This window comes from Leucopleurus acutus (assembly GCF_964270905.1).
Source record: "Leucopleurus acutus genome assembly, chromosome: 13".
Classification (NCBI taxonomy): domain Eukaryota; kingdom Metazoa; phylum Chordata; class Mammalia; order Artiodactyla; family Delphinidae; genus Leucopleurus; species Leucopleurus acutus.
The window spans coordinates 24,347,800-24,365,955 of NC_139155.1; the positions used below are offsets into that span (position 1 = coordinate 24,347,800).

General features: G+C 42.9%; 2 protein-coding genes across 2 annotated transcripts in view; both read left to right on the forward strand.

The window, feature by feature from the left end:
• The window catches only part of MYO5B (myosin VB), a 396,769-nt gene that overhangs the window by 263,453 nt on the left and 115,160 nt on the right, over nt 1–18,156 (forward strand). The window contains exon 12 of the mRNA XM_082853383.1: nt 19–159. Coding sequence (XP_082709509.1) covers nt 19–159 — 141 coding nt within the window. The remainder of the gene's footprint in view (nt 1–18; nt 160–18,156) is intronic.
• LOC309970782 (influenza virus NS1A-binding protein-like) lies at nt 11,050–14,634 on the forward strand. The gene has a single exon (XM_082853384.1). The coding sequence runs from the start codon at nt 11,620–11,622 to the stop codon at nt 13,546–13,548; it is 1,929 nt and encodes a 642-aa protein (XP_082709510.1). The 5' UTR covers nt 11,050–11,619; the 3' UTR covers nt 13,549–14,634.

Below are 18,156 nucleotides of genomic sequence, written 5' to 3' on the forward strand. Positions count from 1 at the left end.
TTTCACTTCTTACACCAGCATGTATTCAAGTTGGAGCAAGAGGAATACATGAAGGAGCAGATCCCTTGGACCTTGATTGATTTTTATGATAACCAACCTTGTATTGACCTCATAGAAGCTAAGCTGGGCATCTTGGACCTGTTGGATGAAGAATGTAAGGTAAAACTGATGATGCTATCATTGAATCAGTTCAATTCTAGGCTTGGGGTGTGGGGCAGAGGACTGCTCTGTGGTGCAGGGGAACATGTGAGATCTCAAAGCTGGAATTTCATCTGTGATTAGCTGGCCTTTAGTTTGCTGGGAGAAGCACTGGTGTCTGTTCTGCATGCTAGAAGATACCAGAAGGTAACACGTTGAGTATGACTGGCAGGTATTGCTGCATTGGTGAACATGTGCCTCTTCTGGCAGAGACTGGGTGTTACGGATTGGCATGATGTGATGGTGGTATGGATTTGGTGCCCCAGATCACCTAGGTGCTGAGAGAAGGACCCCGACTTGTAGACAGGCATCCCACAGAGTGTGAGTCAAGGGCACAGGGTCATCTTTACCGTGCCAGATGGCTTGGGAGCGATAAGAGCCACATGCTTGGTAGCAGGTGAAAGCTGTAGATTTCCCCCATGTAGCTTGTCATGGCTGCTACCTGCTATAACAGGAAGAGCCCTGAGTTGCCAACATGGAGAGAAACAGGCAGCCTTGGAAATGTGGGGCAGGGGAACTGGGTGTTATCAGTCACCTAACTACTTTGGCCTTTGGTTTTCTGCTCTATAAATTGAGGGGGGTTGGATCAGATGATCTTCAAAACTTCTCCTGGTTTGGTGTTTGGTGATCAGGGGGTAAATGTATGCCAGCTCCTCCAGTGATGGAAACTCTAATCAAAAGGTGTAGAAGCCAGGTGGTTCTCAGTATTGAAACGGAAGAGCCCAGTTGAGTTTACTTTCTGGTCTCCCTTGTCTTCCCTCTAAAGGGTGGCTTGTGACTTGATGGTTTAGGAGGAGCAGATGTTTCCCTTCCAGAAGGACTCTCCAAGTTTCATTGCCTTTGAAAGTGAGAAGGAACAATTAATAAGACAGTGGAAGACAGAATGAAAATACACTGAAATCCACAGCACTTTTTTTTTAGTGGTGAGAGTGGGCACCCTTGTCTTGTTCCTGATCTTAGAGGAAATGCTTTCAGTTTTTCACAACTAAGAATGATATTGGAGAGGAACCAAGATGGCCGAGTAGAAGGATGTGCTCTCACTATGTCTTACGAGAACACCAGAATCACAACTAGCTGCTGGACAATCATCGACAGGAAGACACTGGAACTCACCAAAAAAGATGCCCCACATCCAAAGGCAAAGGAGAAGCCACAATGAGATGGTAGGAGGGGCGCAATCACAGTAAAAATCAGTTCCCATAACTGCTGGATGGGTGACTCACAGACTGGAGAACACTTATACCACAGAAATCCACCCACTGGACTGAAGGCTCTGAACCCCACTTCGGGCTTCCCAACCTGGGGGTCCGGCAACAGGAGGAGGAATTCCTAGAGAATCAGACTTTGAAGCCTGGTGGGAATTGACTGCAGGACTTTGACAGGACTGGGGGAAACAGAGACTGTACTCTTGGAGGGCACACAAAAGTAGTGTGTGCATCAGGACCCAGGGGAAGGAGCAGTGACCCCATAGGAGACTGAACCAGACCTACCTGCTAGTGTTGGAGAGTCTCCTGCAGAGGTGGGTGGGGGGTGGCTGTGGCTCACCGTGGAGACAAGGACACTGACAGCAGAAGTTCTGGGAAGTAATCCTTGGAGTGAGCCCTCCCAGAGTCTGTCATTAGCCCCACCAAAGAGCCCAGGTAGCCTCCAGTGTTCGGTTGCCTCAGGCCAAACAACCAACAGGGAGGGAACCCAGCCACACCCATCAATAGTCAAGCGGATTAAAGTTTTACTGAGGTCTGTGCACCAGAGCAACAGTCAGCTCTGCCCACCACCAGTCCCTCCCATCAGGAAACTTGCACAAGCCTCTTAGATAGCCTCATCCACCAGAGGGCAGACAACAGAAGCAAGAAGAACTACAATCCTGCAGCCTGTGGAACAAAAACCACATTCACAGAAAGATAGACAAGATGAAAAGGCAGAGGGCTATGTACCAGATAAAGGAACAAGATAAAACCCCAGAAAACCAACTAAATGAAGTGGAGATAGGCAACCTTCCAGAAAAAGAATTCAGAATAATGATAGTGAAGATGATCCAGGACCTCGGAAAAAGAATGGAGGCAGAGATCAAGAAGATGCAAGAAATGTTTAACAAAGACCTAAAAGAATAAAATACAAACAAACAGAGATGAACAATACAATAACTGAAATGAAAACTACACTAGAAAGAATCAATAGCAGAATAACTGAGGCAGAAGAACAGATAAGTGACCTGGAAGAGAGAATGGTGGAATTCACTGCTGCAGAACAGAATAAAGAAAAAAGAATGAAAAGAAATGAAGGCAGCCTAAGAGACCTCTGGGACAACATTAAACACAATAACATTCGCATTACACGGGTCCCAGAAAGAGAAGAGAGAGAGAAAGGACCGGAGAAAATATTTGAAGAGATTATAGTGGAAAACTTCCCTAACATGGGAAAGGAAATAGCCACCCAAGTCCAGGAAGCCCAGAGAGTCCCATACAGGATAAACCCAAGGAGAAACACGACAAGACACATAGTAATCAAACTGAGAAAAATTAAAGACAAAGAAAAATTATTGAAAGCAGCAAGGGAAAATGACAAATAACATACAAGGCAACTTTCATAAGGTTAACAGCTGATTTCTCAGCAGAAACTCTACAAGCCAGAAGGGAGTGGCATGACATACTTAAAGTGATGAAAGGGAAGAACCTACAACCAAGATGACTCTACCTGGCAAGGATCTCATTCAGATTCAATGGAGAAATCAAAAGCTTTACAGACAAGCAAAAGCTAAGAGAATTCAGCACCACCAAATCAGCTCTACAACAAATGCTAAAGGAACTTCTCTAAGTGGGAAACACAAGAGAAGAAAAGGACCTACAAAAACAAACCCAAAACAATTAAGAAAATGGTCATAGGAACTTACATATCGATAATTACCTTAAATGTGAATAGATTAAATGCTCCAACCAAAAGACAGAGGCTTGCTGAATGGATACAAAATCAAGACCCATATATATGCTGTCTCCAAGAGACCCACTTCAGACCTAGGGACACATACAGACTGAAAGTGAGGGGATGGAAAAAGGTATTCCATGCAAATGGAAATCAAAAGAAAGCTGGAGTAGCAATACTTATATCAGATAAAATAGACTTTAAAATAAAGAATGTTATAAGAGACAAGGAAGGACACTGCATAATGATCAAGGGATCAATCCAAGAAGAAGATATAACAATTATAAATATATATGCAACCAACATAGGAGCACCTCAATACATAAGGCAACTGCCAGCAGCTATAAAAGAGGAAATCGACAGTAACACAGTGATAGTTGGGGACTTTAACACCTCACTTACACCAATGGACAGATCATCCAAAATGAAAATAAATAAGGAAATAGAAGCTTTAAATGACACAATAGACCAGATAGATTTAATTGATATTTATAGGACATTCCATCCAAAAACAGCAGATTACACTTTCTTCTCAAGTGTGCATGGAACGGTCTCCAGGATAGATCACATCTTGGGTCACAAATCAAGCATCAGCAAATTTAAGAAAATTGAAATCATATCAAGCATCTTTTCTGACCACAACGCTATGAGATTAGAAATCAATTACAGGGAAAAAAACGTAAAAAAGACAAACACATGGAGGCTGAACAATACGTTACTAAATAACCAAGAGATCACTGAAGAAATCAGAGAGGAAATCAAAAAATACGTAGAGACAAATGACAATGAAAACACGACGATCCAAAACCTGTGGGATGCAGCAAAAGCAGTTTTAAGAGGGAAGTTTATAGCTATACAAGCCTACCTCAAGAAACAAGAAAAATCTCAAACAATCTAACCTTAGACCTAAAGGAACTAGAGAAAGAAGAACAAACAAAACCCAAAGTTAGCAGAAGGAAAGAAATCATAAAGATCAGAGCAGAAATAAATGAAATAGAAACAAAGAAAACAGTAGCAAAGATCAATAAAACTAAAAGCTGGTTCTTTAAGAAGATAAACAAAATTGATTAGCCAGACTCATCAAGAAAAAGAGGGAGAGGACTCAAATCAATAAAATTAGAAATGTAAAAGGAGAAGTTACAACAGACACCGCAGAAATAGAAAGCATCCTAAGAGACTGCTACAAGCAACTCTATGCCAATAAACTGAACAAGGTGGAAGAAATGGACAAATTCTTAGATAGGTATAACCTTCCAAGACTGAACCAGGAAGAAATACAAAATATGAACAGACCAGTCACAAGTAATGAAATTGAAACTGTGATTAAAAATCTTCCAACAAACAAAAGTCCAGGACCAGAGGGCTTCACAGGTGAATTAAAACATTTAGAGAAGAGCTAACACTGATCCTTCTCAAACTCTTCCAAAAAATTGCAGAGGAAGGAACACTCCCAAACTCATTCTGTGAGGCCACCATCACCCTTATAGCAAAACCAGACAAAGATACTACAAAAAAAGAACATTACAGACCAATATCACTGATGAACATAGATGCAAAAATCCTCAACAAAATACTAGCAAACAGAATCCAACAATACATTAAAAGGATCATACACCATGATCAAGTGGGATTTATCCCAGGGATGCAAGGATTCTTCAGTAAACGCAAATCAGTCAATGTGATACACCATATTCACAGATTGAAGAATAAAAACCGTATGATCATCTCAATAGATGCAGAAAAAGCTTTTGACAAAGTTCAGCACCGATTTATGTTAAAAACTCTCCAGAAAGTGGGCATAGAGGGAAGCTACCTCAACATAATAAAGGCCGTATCTGACAAACCCACAGCAAACATCATTCTCAATGGTGAAAAACTGAAAGCGTTTCCTCTAAGATCAGGAAAAAGACAAGGATGTCCACTCACACCACCATTATTCAACATAGTTTTGGAAGTCCTAGCCACAGCAATCAGAGAATAAAAAGAAATAAAAGGAATACAAATTGGAAAAGAAGAAGTAAAACTGTCACTGCTTGCAGATGACATGATACTATACATAGAGAATCCTAAAAATGCCACCAGAACACTACTAGAGCTAATCAATGAATCTGGTAAAGTGGCAGGGTACAAATTTAAAGCACAGAAATCTCTTGCATTCCTATACACTAATGATTAAAAATCTGAAAGATAAATTAAGGAAACACTCCCATTTACCATTGCAACAAAAAGAATAAAATACCTAGGAATAAACCTACCTAGGGAGACAAAAGACCTGTATGCAGAAAACTATAAGACACTGTTGAAAGAAATTAAAGGTGATACCAACAGATGGAAAGATATACCATGTTCTTGGTTTGGAAGAATCAATACTTTGAAAATGACTATACTACCCAAAGCAATCTGCAGATTCAATGCAATCCCTATCAAATTACCAATGGCATTTTTTACAGAGCTAGAACAAAAAATCTTTAAATTTGTATGGAGACAGAAAAGACCCCGAATAGCCAAAGCAGTCTTTAGGGAAAAAAACGGAGCCGGAGGAATCAGACCCCCTGGCTTCAGACTATGCTACAAAGCTACAGTAATCAAGACAATATGGTACTGGCAGAAAAACAGAAACATAGATCAATGGAACAAGATAGAAAGCCCAGAGATAAACCCACACACCTATGGTCAACTAATCTATGACAAAGGAGGCAAGGTTATACAATGGAGAAAAGACAGTCTCTTCAATAAGTGGTGCTGGGAAAACTGGACAGCTGCATGTAAAAGAATGAAATTAGAACCCTCCCTAACACCACACACAAAAATAAACTCAAATGGATTCGATACTTAAATGTAAGACCGGACAGTATAAAACTCTTAGTGGAAAACATAGGAAGAACCCTCTTTGACATAAATCACAGCAAGATCTTTTTTGATCCACCTCCTAGCATAATGGAAATAAAAATAAACAAATGGGACCTAATGAAACTTAAAAGCTTTTGCACAGCATAGGAAACCATAAACAAGATGAAAAGACAACTCTCAGAATGGGATAAAATATTTGCAAATGAATCAATGGACAAGGGATTAATCTCCAAATTATATAAACAGGTCATGCAACTCAATATTAAAAAAAACAAACAACCCAATCCAAAATGGGTAAAAGACCTAAATAGACATTTCTCCAAAGAAGACATACAGGTGGCCAAGAAGCACATGAAAAGCTGCTCAACATCACTAATTATTAGAGAAATGCAAATCAAAAGTACAGTGAGGTATCACATCCACCAGTTAGAATGAGCATCCTCAGAAAATCTACAAACAACAAATGCTGGAGAGGGTGTGGAGAAAAGGGAACCCTCTTGCACTGTTGGTGGGAATGTAAATGGATACAGCCACTATGGAGAACAGTATGGAGGTTCCTTAAAAAACTAAAAATAGAATTACCATATGATCCAGCAATCCCACTACCGGGCTTATACCCAGATAAAACCGTAATTCAAAAAGACTCATGCACCCCAGTGTTCACTGCAGCACTATTTACAATAGCCAGGTCATGAAAGCAACCTAAATGCCCACTGACAGACGAATGGGTAAAGAAGTTGTGGTACCTATATACAATGGAATATTACTGAGCCATAAAAAGGAACGAAATTGGGTCATTTGTTGAGATGTGGATGGCTCTAGAGACCGTCATACAGAGTGAAGTAAGTCAGAAAGAGAAAAACAAATATCGTATATTAACGCATGTATGTGAACCTAGAAAAATGGTACAGATGAACCAGTTTGCAGGGCAGAAGTTGAGACACAGATGTAGAGAACAAACGTATGGACACCAAGGGGGGAAAGCCGTTGCGGGGTGGGGATGGTGGTGTGATGAATTGGGCGATTGGGATTGACATGTATACACTGATGTGTATAAAATTGATGACTAATAAGAGCCTGCTGTATAAAAAAATAAATTAAATTAAATTTAAAAATAAAAAAAAAAAGAATGATATTGGCTGTGGGTTTGTCATATGTGTTCTCTATTATGTTGAGGTAGGTTCCCTCTATGCCCACTTTCTGGAGAGTTTTTATCATAAATGGGTGTTGAATTTTGTCAAAAGCTGTTTCTGCACCTATTGAGATTATCATATGGTTTTTATCCTTCAGCTTGTTAGTATGGTGTATTCCATTGATTGATTTGCATATATTGAAGAATCCTTGCATTCCTGGGATAAACCCCACTGGATCATGGTGTATGATCCTTTTAATGTGCTGTTGGATTCTGCTTGCTAGTATTTTGTTGAGGATTTTTGTATCTATGTTCATCAGTGGTATTGGCCTGTAATTTTCTTTTTATGTGACATCTTTGTCTGGTTTTGGTATCGGTGATGGTGGCCTCATGCAATGAGTTTGGGAGTGTTCCTGCCTATGCTGTATTTTGGAAGAGTTTGAGAAGGATAGTTGTTAGCTCTTCTATAAATGCTTGATAGAATTTTCCCGTGAAGCCATCTGGCCCTGGGCTTTTGATTGTTGGAAGATTTTTAATCACAGTTTCAACTTCACTGCTTGTGATTGATCTGTTCATATTTTCTGTTTCTTCCTGGTTCATTCTCAGAAGGTTGTGCATTTCTAAGAATTTGTTTCTTCCAGGTTGTCCATTTTACTGGCATATAGCTGCTTATAGTAGTCTCTCATGATCCTTTGTATTTATGATGTGTCACTTGTTAGTTCTACTTTTTCATTTCTAATTCTGTTGATTTGAGTCCTCTCCCTTTTTTTTCCTGATGAGTCTGGCTAATGGTTTACCAATTTTTTTAATCTTCTCAAAGAACCAGCTATTAGTTTTATTGATCTTTGCTATTGTTTCCTTCATTTCTTTTTCATTTATTTCCAATCTGATCTTTATGATTTCTTTCCTTTTGCTAGCTTTGGGTTTTTTTGTTCTTTTTTCTCTAATTGCTTTAGGTGTAAGGTTAGGTTATTTGAGATTTTTCTTGTTTCTTGAGGTAGGATTGGGTTGCTATAAACTTCCCTCTTAGACTGCTTTTGCTGCATCCCATAGGTTTTTGGTTGTCATGTTTTCATTGTCATTTGTTTCTGGGTATTTTTTGATTTCCTCTTTAATTTCTCAGTGATCTCTTGGTTATTTAGTAGTGTGTTGTTTAGCCTCAATGTGTTTGTATTTTTTTACAGTTTTTTTTTCCTGTAATTGATATCTAGTCTCATAACGCTGTGGTCGGAAAAGTTGCTTATACGATTTCAATTTTCTTAAATTTCCCAAGGCTTGATATGTGACCCAAGATGTGATCTCTCCTGGAGAATGTTCCATGTGCACTTGAGAAGAAAATGTATTCTGTTGTAGTTGAATGGAATGTCCTGTAAATATCAATTAAGTCCATCTGGTCTAATGTGTCATTTAAAGCTTGTGTTTCCTTATTTATTTTCTGTTTGGATGATCTGTCCTTTGGTGTAAGTGGGGTGTTAAAGTCTCCCACTATTATTGTGTTAATGTTGATTTCTGCTTTTATGGCTGTTAGCGTTTGCCTTATGTATTGAGGTGCTCCTACGTTGGGTGCATAAGTATTTCTAGTTGTTATGTCTTCTTGGATTGATCCCTTGATCATTATGTACTGTCCTTCCTTGTCTCGTGTAAGTCTTTATTTTAAAGTGTATTTTGTCTGATACGAGTATTGCTACTCCAGCTTTCTTTTGATTTCCATTTGGTTGGAATATCTTTTTCCATCCCCTCACTTTCAGTCTGTATGTGTCCCTAGGTCTGAACTGGGTCTCTTGTAGACAGCATATATATGGGTCTTGTTTGTGTATCCATTCAGCCAGTCTGTGTCTTTTGGTTGGAGCATTTTATCCATTCACATTTAAGGTAATTATCAATATGTATGTTCCTATTACCTTTTTCTTAATTGTTTTGAGTTTGTTTTTGTAGGTCCTTTTCTTCGCTTGTGTTTCCCACTTAGAGAAGTTCCTTTAGCATCTGTTGTAGAGCTGGTTTGGTGGCGCTGAATTCACGTAGCTTTTGCTTGTCTGTAAAGCTTTTGATTTCTCCATTGAATCTGAATGAGATCCTTGCTGGGTAGAGTAATCTTGGTTGTAGGTTTTTCCCTTTCATCATTTTAAATATGTCCTGCCGCTCCATTCTGGCCTGCAGAGTTTCTGCTGAAAGAGCAGCTGTTAACCTTATGGGGATTCCCTTGTATGTTATTTATTGTTTTTCCCTTGCTGATTTTAATATTTTTTTGTAGATAGTTCCATTAATGAGTGTCTCGGTGTGTTTCTCCTTGGGTTTATCCTATATGAGACTCTCTGCATTCTCCAGACTTGATTGACTATTTCCTTTCCCATATTAGGGAAATTTTCTGCTATAATCTCTTCAAATATTTTCTCAAACCCTTTTTTTTTCTCTTCTTCTGGGACCACTATAATTCGAATGTTGGTGTGTTTAATGTTGTCCCAGGGATCTCTGAGACTGTCCTCAGTTCTTTTCATTCTTTTTTCTTTATTCTGCTCAGTGGTATTTATTTCCAATATTTTATCTTCCAGGTCACTTATCCATTCTTCTGCCTCAGTTATTCTGCTATTGATTCCTTCTAGAGAATTTTTAATTTCATTTATTGTGCTGTTCATCACTGTTTGTTTGCTCTTTAGTTCCTTTACGTCCTTGTTAAACATTTCTTGTATTTTGTCCATTCTGTTTCTGAGATTTTGGATCATCTTTACTATCATTACTCTGAATTCTTTTTCGGGTAGACTGCCCATCTGCTCTTTATTTGTTTGGTCTTGTTGGATTTTACCTTGCTTCTTCATCTGCTGCATATTTCTCTGTCTTCTCGTTTTATTTAACTTACTGTGTTTGAGGTCAGAAAGCAGGCTGCAGGATCATAGTTCCTCTTACTTCTCTCACCCGGTGGGTGAGGTTGGTCCAGTGGCTTGTGTAGGCTTCCTGGTGGAGGGGACTGGTTCCTGTGTTCTGGTGGGTGGGGCTGGATCTTGTCCCTCTGATGGTCAGGGCCACGTCAGGTGGTGTGTTTTCAGGTGTCTGTGAGCTTAGTATGACTTCAGGCAGCCTGACTGCTAATGGGTGGGGTTGTGTTCCTGTCTTGCTAGTTGTTTGCATGAGGGGTCCAGCACTGGAATATGCTGGCCCTTGGGTGGAGCCGGGTTTTAGTGTTGGGATGGAGACCTCCGGGAGAGCTCTCACCGATTAATATTACATGGGCCCAGGAGTTCTCTGGTGGTCCAATGTCCTGGACTCAGCTCTCCCACCTCAGAGGCTCAGGCCTGTCCCCCAGCTGGAGCACCAAGACCTTGCAAGCCACACGGCATGGAAGAAAGGAAGAAGAAACAAACAAACAAAGAGACAAAACCCCAAGACAAATGGTAAAAGCAAAACCAAACAGACAAAATCACATGAAGAAACATACACACACGCACTCACGAAAAGAAAAGAAAAAAAGAGGATGAAGAAGAGGAGAGCAACCAAACCAATAAACAATCTCAAAAACTAAAACAAACACTAAAAAGTAAACTAATAAATACACAGAACCAGGAACAAATCAAATGCAGAAAGCAAACTAAAAAAAGGCAATGAAAGCATAAAGCAAACACACAAAAACGATTAAAAAGTGTAAAGACGAAAGATGAAAACAAAAGGAAAAAATACAAAACAAAGTAGTAAAGTAAAAATAGATAATATAGTTTAAAATAAAATGAAAACAAAGCAAAACAAAGAAAGAAAAACACAAGGAAAAAACACAATATAACAAAAAAGTACAGTAGAAAGAAGAAAAAAATAATAAAATTAAAAATATATTAGAAATAAAAGCATAAGAAAGAAAATAAAAAGTAAATAAAAATTAAAAGAATCCATTTGCCGACGCTTTCCAGCCGGATGCGTCGGGGAGGCGTTGGCGGCGGCTACGGCAGCGGCGCACGTGGTGACGTGCGAGGGGGTGAGGCGCTAGCGGGCGGCTGCGGCGGGGGCAGTGTCTCCGGGACGCGCGTGGAGGTCGGTCTCTCGGAACTGCTGGCCACAGTTTCGCCGCCTGCGGCTTCAGCGCCGCTGTGCCAGCGAGCCAGCGAGCGAGTCCCTGCGAATTTCCGGTGCGCTCCCCTTCCTCGCAGCCTCTGCGGGCTGTTCGCTCGTCTCCCCGCTCGGTCGCTCCCTTCTCGGTGGCCTCGAGACGCTTTCCGTTGGGCCGATTACCGCCCGCTTCCTTCTGCTCCCCTTTGAAGCTCCAGAGATGAGTTTTTCCATCTCTTCAGAGATGAACCAGATTATGATGCATGATTATCACAGAAGAAGTTCGTGTCTATAGCTTTAAAGGGCTTGATTACATCATTTTCAAGCCTGATAGTTTTGGAATCACCATTAGAGCTTCAGACACCTCTGCCTTCACTTCAGCCACCTGTCTTCATACCTCAACAAAGCGCTGAGTTTCCTTTGTCCTTGATTATTTAAAACACCCCGGAAATACATTTCTCACCAGTATAGTAGCCAAATTATAAGGAAAAATGATTCCCAATGGATATTTAATGTTTGAAGACGAAAATTTCATTGAGTCTTCTGTTGCCAAATTAAATGCCCTGAGGAAAAGTGGCCAGTTCTGTGATGTTCGGCTTCAGGTCTGTGGCCATGAGATGTTAGCACACAGAGCAGTCCTGGCTTGCTGCAGCCCCTATTTATTTGAAATCTTTAATAATGATAGTGATCCTCACCGAGTTTCTCATGTTAAGTTTGATGATCTCAATCCGGAAGCTGTTGAAGTCTTGTTGAATTATGCCTACACTGCTCAGTTGAAAGCCGATAAGGAATTAGTCAAAGACGTTTATTCTGCAGCAAAAAAGCTGAAGATGGACAGAGTAAAGCAGGTTTGTGGTGATTATTTACTATCTAGAATGGATATTACCAGCTGCATCTCTTACCGAAATTTTGCAAGTTGTATGGGAGACTCCCGTTTGTTGAATAAGGTTGATGCTTATATTCAGGAGCATTTGTTACAAATTTCAGAAGAGGAAGAGTTTCTTAAACTTCCACGGCTAAAGTTGGAGGTAATGCTTGAAGATAATGTTTGCTTGCCCAGCAATGGCAAATTGTACACAAAGGTAATCAACTGGGTGCAGCGTAGCATCTGGGAGAATGGAGACAGTCTGGAAGAGCTGATGGAAGAGGTTCAAACCTTGTACTACTCAGCCGATCACAAGCTGCTTGATGGGAACCTACTAGCTGGACAGGCTGAGGTGTTTGGCAGTGATGATGACCACATTCAGTTTGTGCAGAAAAAGCCACCACGTGAGAATGGCCATAAGCAGATAAGTAGCAGTTCCATTGGATGTCTGTCTTCTCCAAATGCTACAATACAAAGCCCTAAGCACGAGTGGAAAATCGTTGCTTCGGAAAAGACTTCAAATAACACTTACTTGTGCCTGGCTGTGCTGGATGGTATTTTCTGTGTCATTTTCCTTCATGGGCGAAACAGCCCACAGAGCTCACCAACAAGTACTCCAAAACTCATTAAAAGTTTAAGCTTTGAGATGCAACCAGATGAGTTAATAGAAAAGCCCATGTCTCCTATGCAGTACGCACGATCTGGTCTGGGGACAGCAGAGATGAATGGCAAACTCATAGCTGCAGGTGGCTATAACAGAGAGGAGTGTCTTCGAACAGTTGAATGCTATGATCCACATACAGATCATTGGTCCTTTCTTGCTCCCATGAGGACACCAAGAGCCCGATTTCAAATGGCCGTACTCATGGGCCAGCTCTATGTGGTGGGTGGATCAAATGGCCACTCAGATGACCTGAGATGTGGAGAGATGTATGATCCAAACATAGATGACTGGACTCCTATTCCAGAATTGAGAACTAATCGTTGTAATGCAGGAGTGTGTGCTCTGAATGGGAAATTATACATCGTTGGTGGCTCAGATCCATATGGTCAAAAAGGACTGAAAAATTGTGATGTATTTGATCCTATAACAAAGTCATGGACAAGCTGTGCTCCTCTTAACATTCGTAGACACCAGTCTGCAGTCTGTGAGCTTGGTGGTTATTTGTACATAATTGGAGGCGCAGAGTCTTGGAATTGTCTGAACACAGTAGAACGTTATAATCCTGAAAATAACACCTGGACTTTAATTGCATCCATGAATGTGGCTAGGCGAGGAGCTGGAGTGGCTGTTCTCGGCGGAAAACTGTTTGTAGGTGGTGGCTTTGATGGTTCTCATGCCATCAGTTGTGTGGAGATGTATGATCCAACTAGAAATGAATGGAAGATGATGGGAAACATGACTTCACCAAGGAGCAATGCTGGGATTGCAACTGTAGGGAACACTATTTATGCAGTGGGAGGATTTGATGGCAATGAGTTTCTGAATACGGTGGAAGTCTATAACCTTGAGTCAAATGAGTGGAGCCCCTATACCAAGATTTTCCAGTTTTAACAAATTGAAGACCCTTTCAAACTAACAGGCTTAGTGATGTAATTGTGTTAGGTAGAGGTACACTTGTGAATAAGGAGGGTGGGTGGGTATAGATGTTGCTAACAGCAACACAAAGCTTTTGCATATTGCATATTATTAAACATGCTGTACATACTTTTTGTGTTTATTGGGAAAGGAATGCAAAGATGAAGGTCTGTTTTGTGTATTTTTAGGGCTACTTTGGTTATTTTAGTTTTCTGGAAGTTGATATTGTAAAAGAATAAACCAAGAATTGATTGGGCACGTCATTTCAAGAAGTCCCCTCTCCTCCACATTTGTTTGCCAATTTGCACATTAAATGACTCTTCCCTCAAATGTGTGTATTATGGGGCAAGAGAGGTAGGGTTTTAAGATATAGGCAGTTGGGTTTTTTAAGGTCCCTTTTTCAATAACTGGAACATTCTATAACAAAGAGACTTATTTAACTAGATGACAATGACTATTTTTGTTTTTATTAAAAGAAAGCTTACATGCCTACCGAGGTTTAATCTTTTATGATGGCCTTTTTATAAATTTTTGTATTCTCAGCAGAGTGCTTTACTTGTTGAAGTAAAATGTGGCAGGTTCAAATTACTGAAGCAGAGTGACAGTCTTAAAAGTATGCAGTGAGGTGTTTTACACGCCCAGAATGCAAGCTTCAGAGAGCTCTTGCCTCAGCTGCAATTTTTTTTTTTTTTTTTGAGAATGCAATACCAATGTTTATTGGAATGGAGTTGCTGAACAGTAACATGGCTGTGATTTTTATTTGATACACTGTTTTTAAATACTTCGACTTCTTGGGAGTATATTTTATATAGCAAAACACTCAATATTGTATTAATAACAGTAAAGAACAGTGAAGTATTTTATCTTCTAAATAATTCCTATTTTTTATTTATCATTAAAAAAAACAATCCTAAATGGCAGCCCTTGATTGTAAAAAAAAAAAAAAAAAAATTACCTTAAACTGTATTGGGTTTATGAATGCAGCCTTTATCAGAACTATGTTTTTGTTCAGTTTTCCTATTCATATGGATAAATACTGGTTGGGGTGGTGACTTGGTATCTAATGTGTAATGCTACACATATAACTTAATGGTGCCAAAATTAGAACATCCTAATGCTTGCTGCTGATGCAAACATATTAAAGGTACTTTGCAGGAAAAAAAAAAAAAAAAAAAAAAAAATTAAAAGAATAATCATAAAAAAAGAACAATGGAACAAAACAAAACAAACAAAGAAAAAAAAGTAGTGATGTTTTCCTGGGGCCTCAGCTGTCAGTGTCCGTGTCCCCCCAGTGAGCCGCAGCCAGTCCCTGCCCATCCAGGAAGTCTTCTTATACTTCTCGGTAGGTCTCTGCTGTGGGCATTTTGGGGCCAGCTGAGCCTCCCATCTGGCTTTCCTCCTGCGTGTACTTGTCCCCAAAGTTCACAGCCTCAGTTGTGGGAACACTTGTTGTCTATTCACGTATTCCACACATGCGGGGTTTACCAAGCCAATTGCAGGGATTTTAACCCCCTGCTTCTGCAGCTGCACAGAGAGATTTCCCTTTCTCTTCTCTGGTCACAGAGCCCCTGGGGTTCAGCTTTGCCTTTGGCCCCGCCTCTGCGTGTGAGCTGCCCTCAGGTGTCTGTTCCCCTCCCAGGCAAGAGGGGATGAAAGCAGCGGCTGTAAATGCTCACTTGCTCACTCAGGCCGGGGGGAGGGAGGGATACAGCAGTCACAATTGGAACGTGCAGGTGTGCCTGCAGCAGCAGAGGCTGGCACGAAGTTGCAAGAGCCTGAGGTGCGCTGTGCCTTCTCCCGGGGAAGTTAGTCCCGCGTCGCGGGACCCTCGGCAGGGGCAGGCTGTACAGGCTGCCGGGAGCGTGTGGGCAGTGACCTGCCTTGCACACAGGACCCTTGGTGGCAGCGGCAGCAGCCTCTGGGTTCCGAGATGAGAGCTGCGGCTCACGCTCACACTTGTGTAGGCGTTGCCCTGCCGTCTGTGGGCGCACGGAGCAGGAAGCTCCTCTGGTGGGCCTACCCCTCTTCTCCCGCAGCCCGCCACAGTGGCTTCTTGCTGTCCAGCAGGCCCAGGTTTCTTCTGGACTCCCTCCCGGCTAGCTGTGGCACACTGACCCCTGCAGGCTGTGTTCACGCCGCCAACCCCAGTCCTCTCCCTGCACTCCGACCGAAGCCCGAGCCTCAGCTCCTAGCCCCTGCCCGGCCCTGCGGGTGAGCAAACAAGCCTCTTGGGCTGGTGAGTGCTGGTCGGCACCGATCCCCTGTGTGGGAATCTCTCCGCTTTGCCCTCTGCACCCCTGTTGCTGCGCTCTCCTCCATGGCTCCAAAGCTTCCCCCAGCCCTGCCAGTGAGGGGGCTTCCTAGTGTGTGGGAACTTTTCCTCCTTCCCAGCTCCCTCCCAGAAGGGCAGGTCCTGTCCAGATTCCTTTGCCTCTTTTTTTTTTTTTTTTCCTTTTTCCTTTTGCCCTACCCAGTTACATGGGGATTTTCTTGCCTTTTTGGAAATCTGAGTTCCCCTGCCAGCATTCAGTAGGTGTTCTGTAGGAGCTGTTCCACATGTAGGTGTAGTTCTGATGTATTTGTGGGGAGGAAGCTCATCTTCACGTCTTACTCCTCTGCCGTCTTGAAGGTCCTCCGCCCCACATTTTTATCTGATGGTTTTCAGCACATTTTCAAAGCTGGGGACTTCATCTGGAGGCAGGTTCAGGAACAGGTAATTCCTCAGTGTGGCAGAGGCGAGCCTTGTCTTGCTCCACCTGTGAGGTTGTGGTAAAGGTGACAAGAAGTTGTCCCTGCCTCGAGTGGCACTGGCTCAATGACAGAAGTCACAGCCCAGGCCCTCCAGTCTCCCCTCCCGGTGTTCACCACTCACTCATATTCTTGCCTTAGTGTCCACGGCCAATAGCTCCCTTCTGACCCTCGGGGAACACGCTCCCCTCCCCCTGTGACCGTCTGTGATCCTCTCCATAACCTTCCCCAGATCCACACCCCCAACCCATGGCCTCCGTCCCGTTCTGGCCGCTGAGCCAGCGCAGCCCCCCAGGCCCTGGCTCTGGGAGGGCTCCAGCTCTTCATTCCCCTACCCAGTTGTGAAGTCCAAGGTCATACAGGGCTCTGAGGCAGGCGGCTTGTTCTGCATTGCTCTACCTGGCTCTGTGCTGAAGTGCTGACTCCACCAAAACCACGGCCCCAGGGGCCTGGCCTCTCCTTGCGCCTTACACACACCTCTCGTAGGAACAGCCCCGTGCCTCAGGGTGATTGAGTCTGTGAATTCAGCAGCTGTCTAATCAGTTGTCCCTGATTTCTCCTGCCTTTGGCAGGCAATCCAGGACTACTTGTGCGTTTGTTTTGGCTCACAGTTTGAGGTTCTCAGAGCTGCCACTACCCTAGGGAACGTGTCCCAGGAATGTCAGGTCACAGCGGTGAGAACACGGTCCCAGTGCAAGGTGGGAGACCTCAGACTGCTGTCCAGAGAGTGGGACCCAGGCCTCTGGGTGAGGGAGTGGGGGGCACTCAGTGCAGCACTGGGCCGGGCAGCAGGTGGTTCCGGGAGTGGTGGAGGAGTGCTTAGCAGTGCAGCCGAAAAGTAGGCAGTGGTTGCAGGGAGGACCAAGGCGCAAGTATTCAGCAGTTTTGAAAGTAACTTCCCCAAATCCCTAGACTCTGCAGCCTTGGGTATTCCCGGGGCAGTAGAGATCCCCAGACGTTTCTGTTCAGTCTTCCTACAGAATACACGCTGCCTATATTACTTTCAAGAAGCTAAGGGGAAGTAAAATCCGGCTGTGTTTATAGGGATGGTCTCTGCCTTATGCCCTGTGGTGCCTTCTGTTTGGGTTTGTAAAATTAGGTGATTTAAGTCGAAGACTGTATCCAACTCAGACTCCTGCCAGACACCCAGAATGTATCATGCACCTACTGTATGTCTGGTCTTGAGGGGAAAACCCTCAGGAGTGGAGGCAGGGATCTCCCTGCCGGCCAGCAAAGGGTGAAGAGGGACAGGATGGTGCTGGGGAAGAGCTTGGCCTGAGTGAGGGCGAGGGGCCCGCAGAGGGCTGTGGGCAGGGACCAGAGCCCAGCAGGGGCAGCGGAGTGACAGCCGAGTGACCTCAAGGGCAGGGCACACCAAGTCAGAAAGAGTGCTGAGCTGCACGCAGCCCCGGCAGTTCTGTTAGGTCCTTGCTTCCCCATCCCTGCGGCTCCTTAGAAGGGAAGGTCTGAGGATAAGCCTGGGTTTCTTGCTAGTCAAGCTGGTGGGGACTAGAGTGTCCCATTGGATTGGGGGTAGTACTGTGAATGTGACACTTTCAAACTCACTAGCCGCCAGTCACAAGTATAGCAGGGGAGGCAAGCTGAACACCAAGTTAAGGAATAAAACAAAACCCCACAGTGTGGTCGCCATCTTCCACCAGGTTTAACCGCTCTGGGAATCCAGGGTCATTCAGCATAATCTGATTCAGCTTCTAGTAACAGATGGAGTTTTAACCAACAGTTATTACTTTTGTCAAGTCATGAAACTGTACACTTATAGAGGGTGCATTTGGCTGTTTGGAAATCTGACTTTAGAAAACAGGGCAGCCTGCTGCA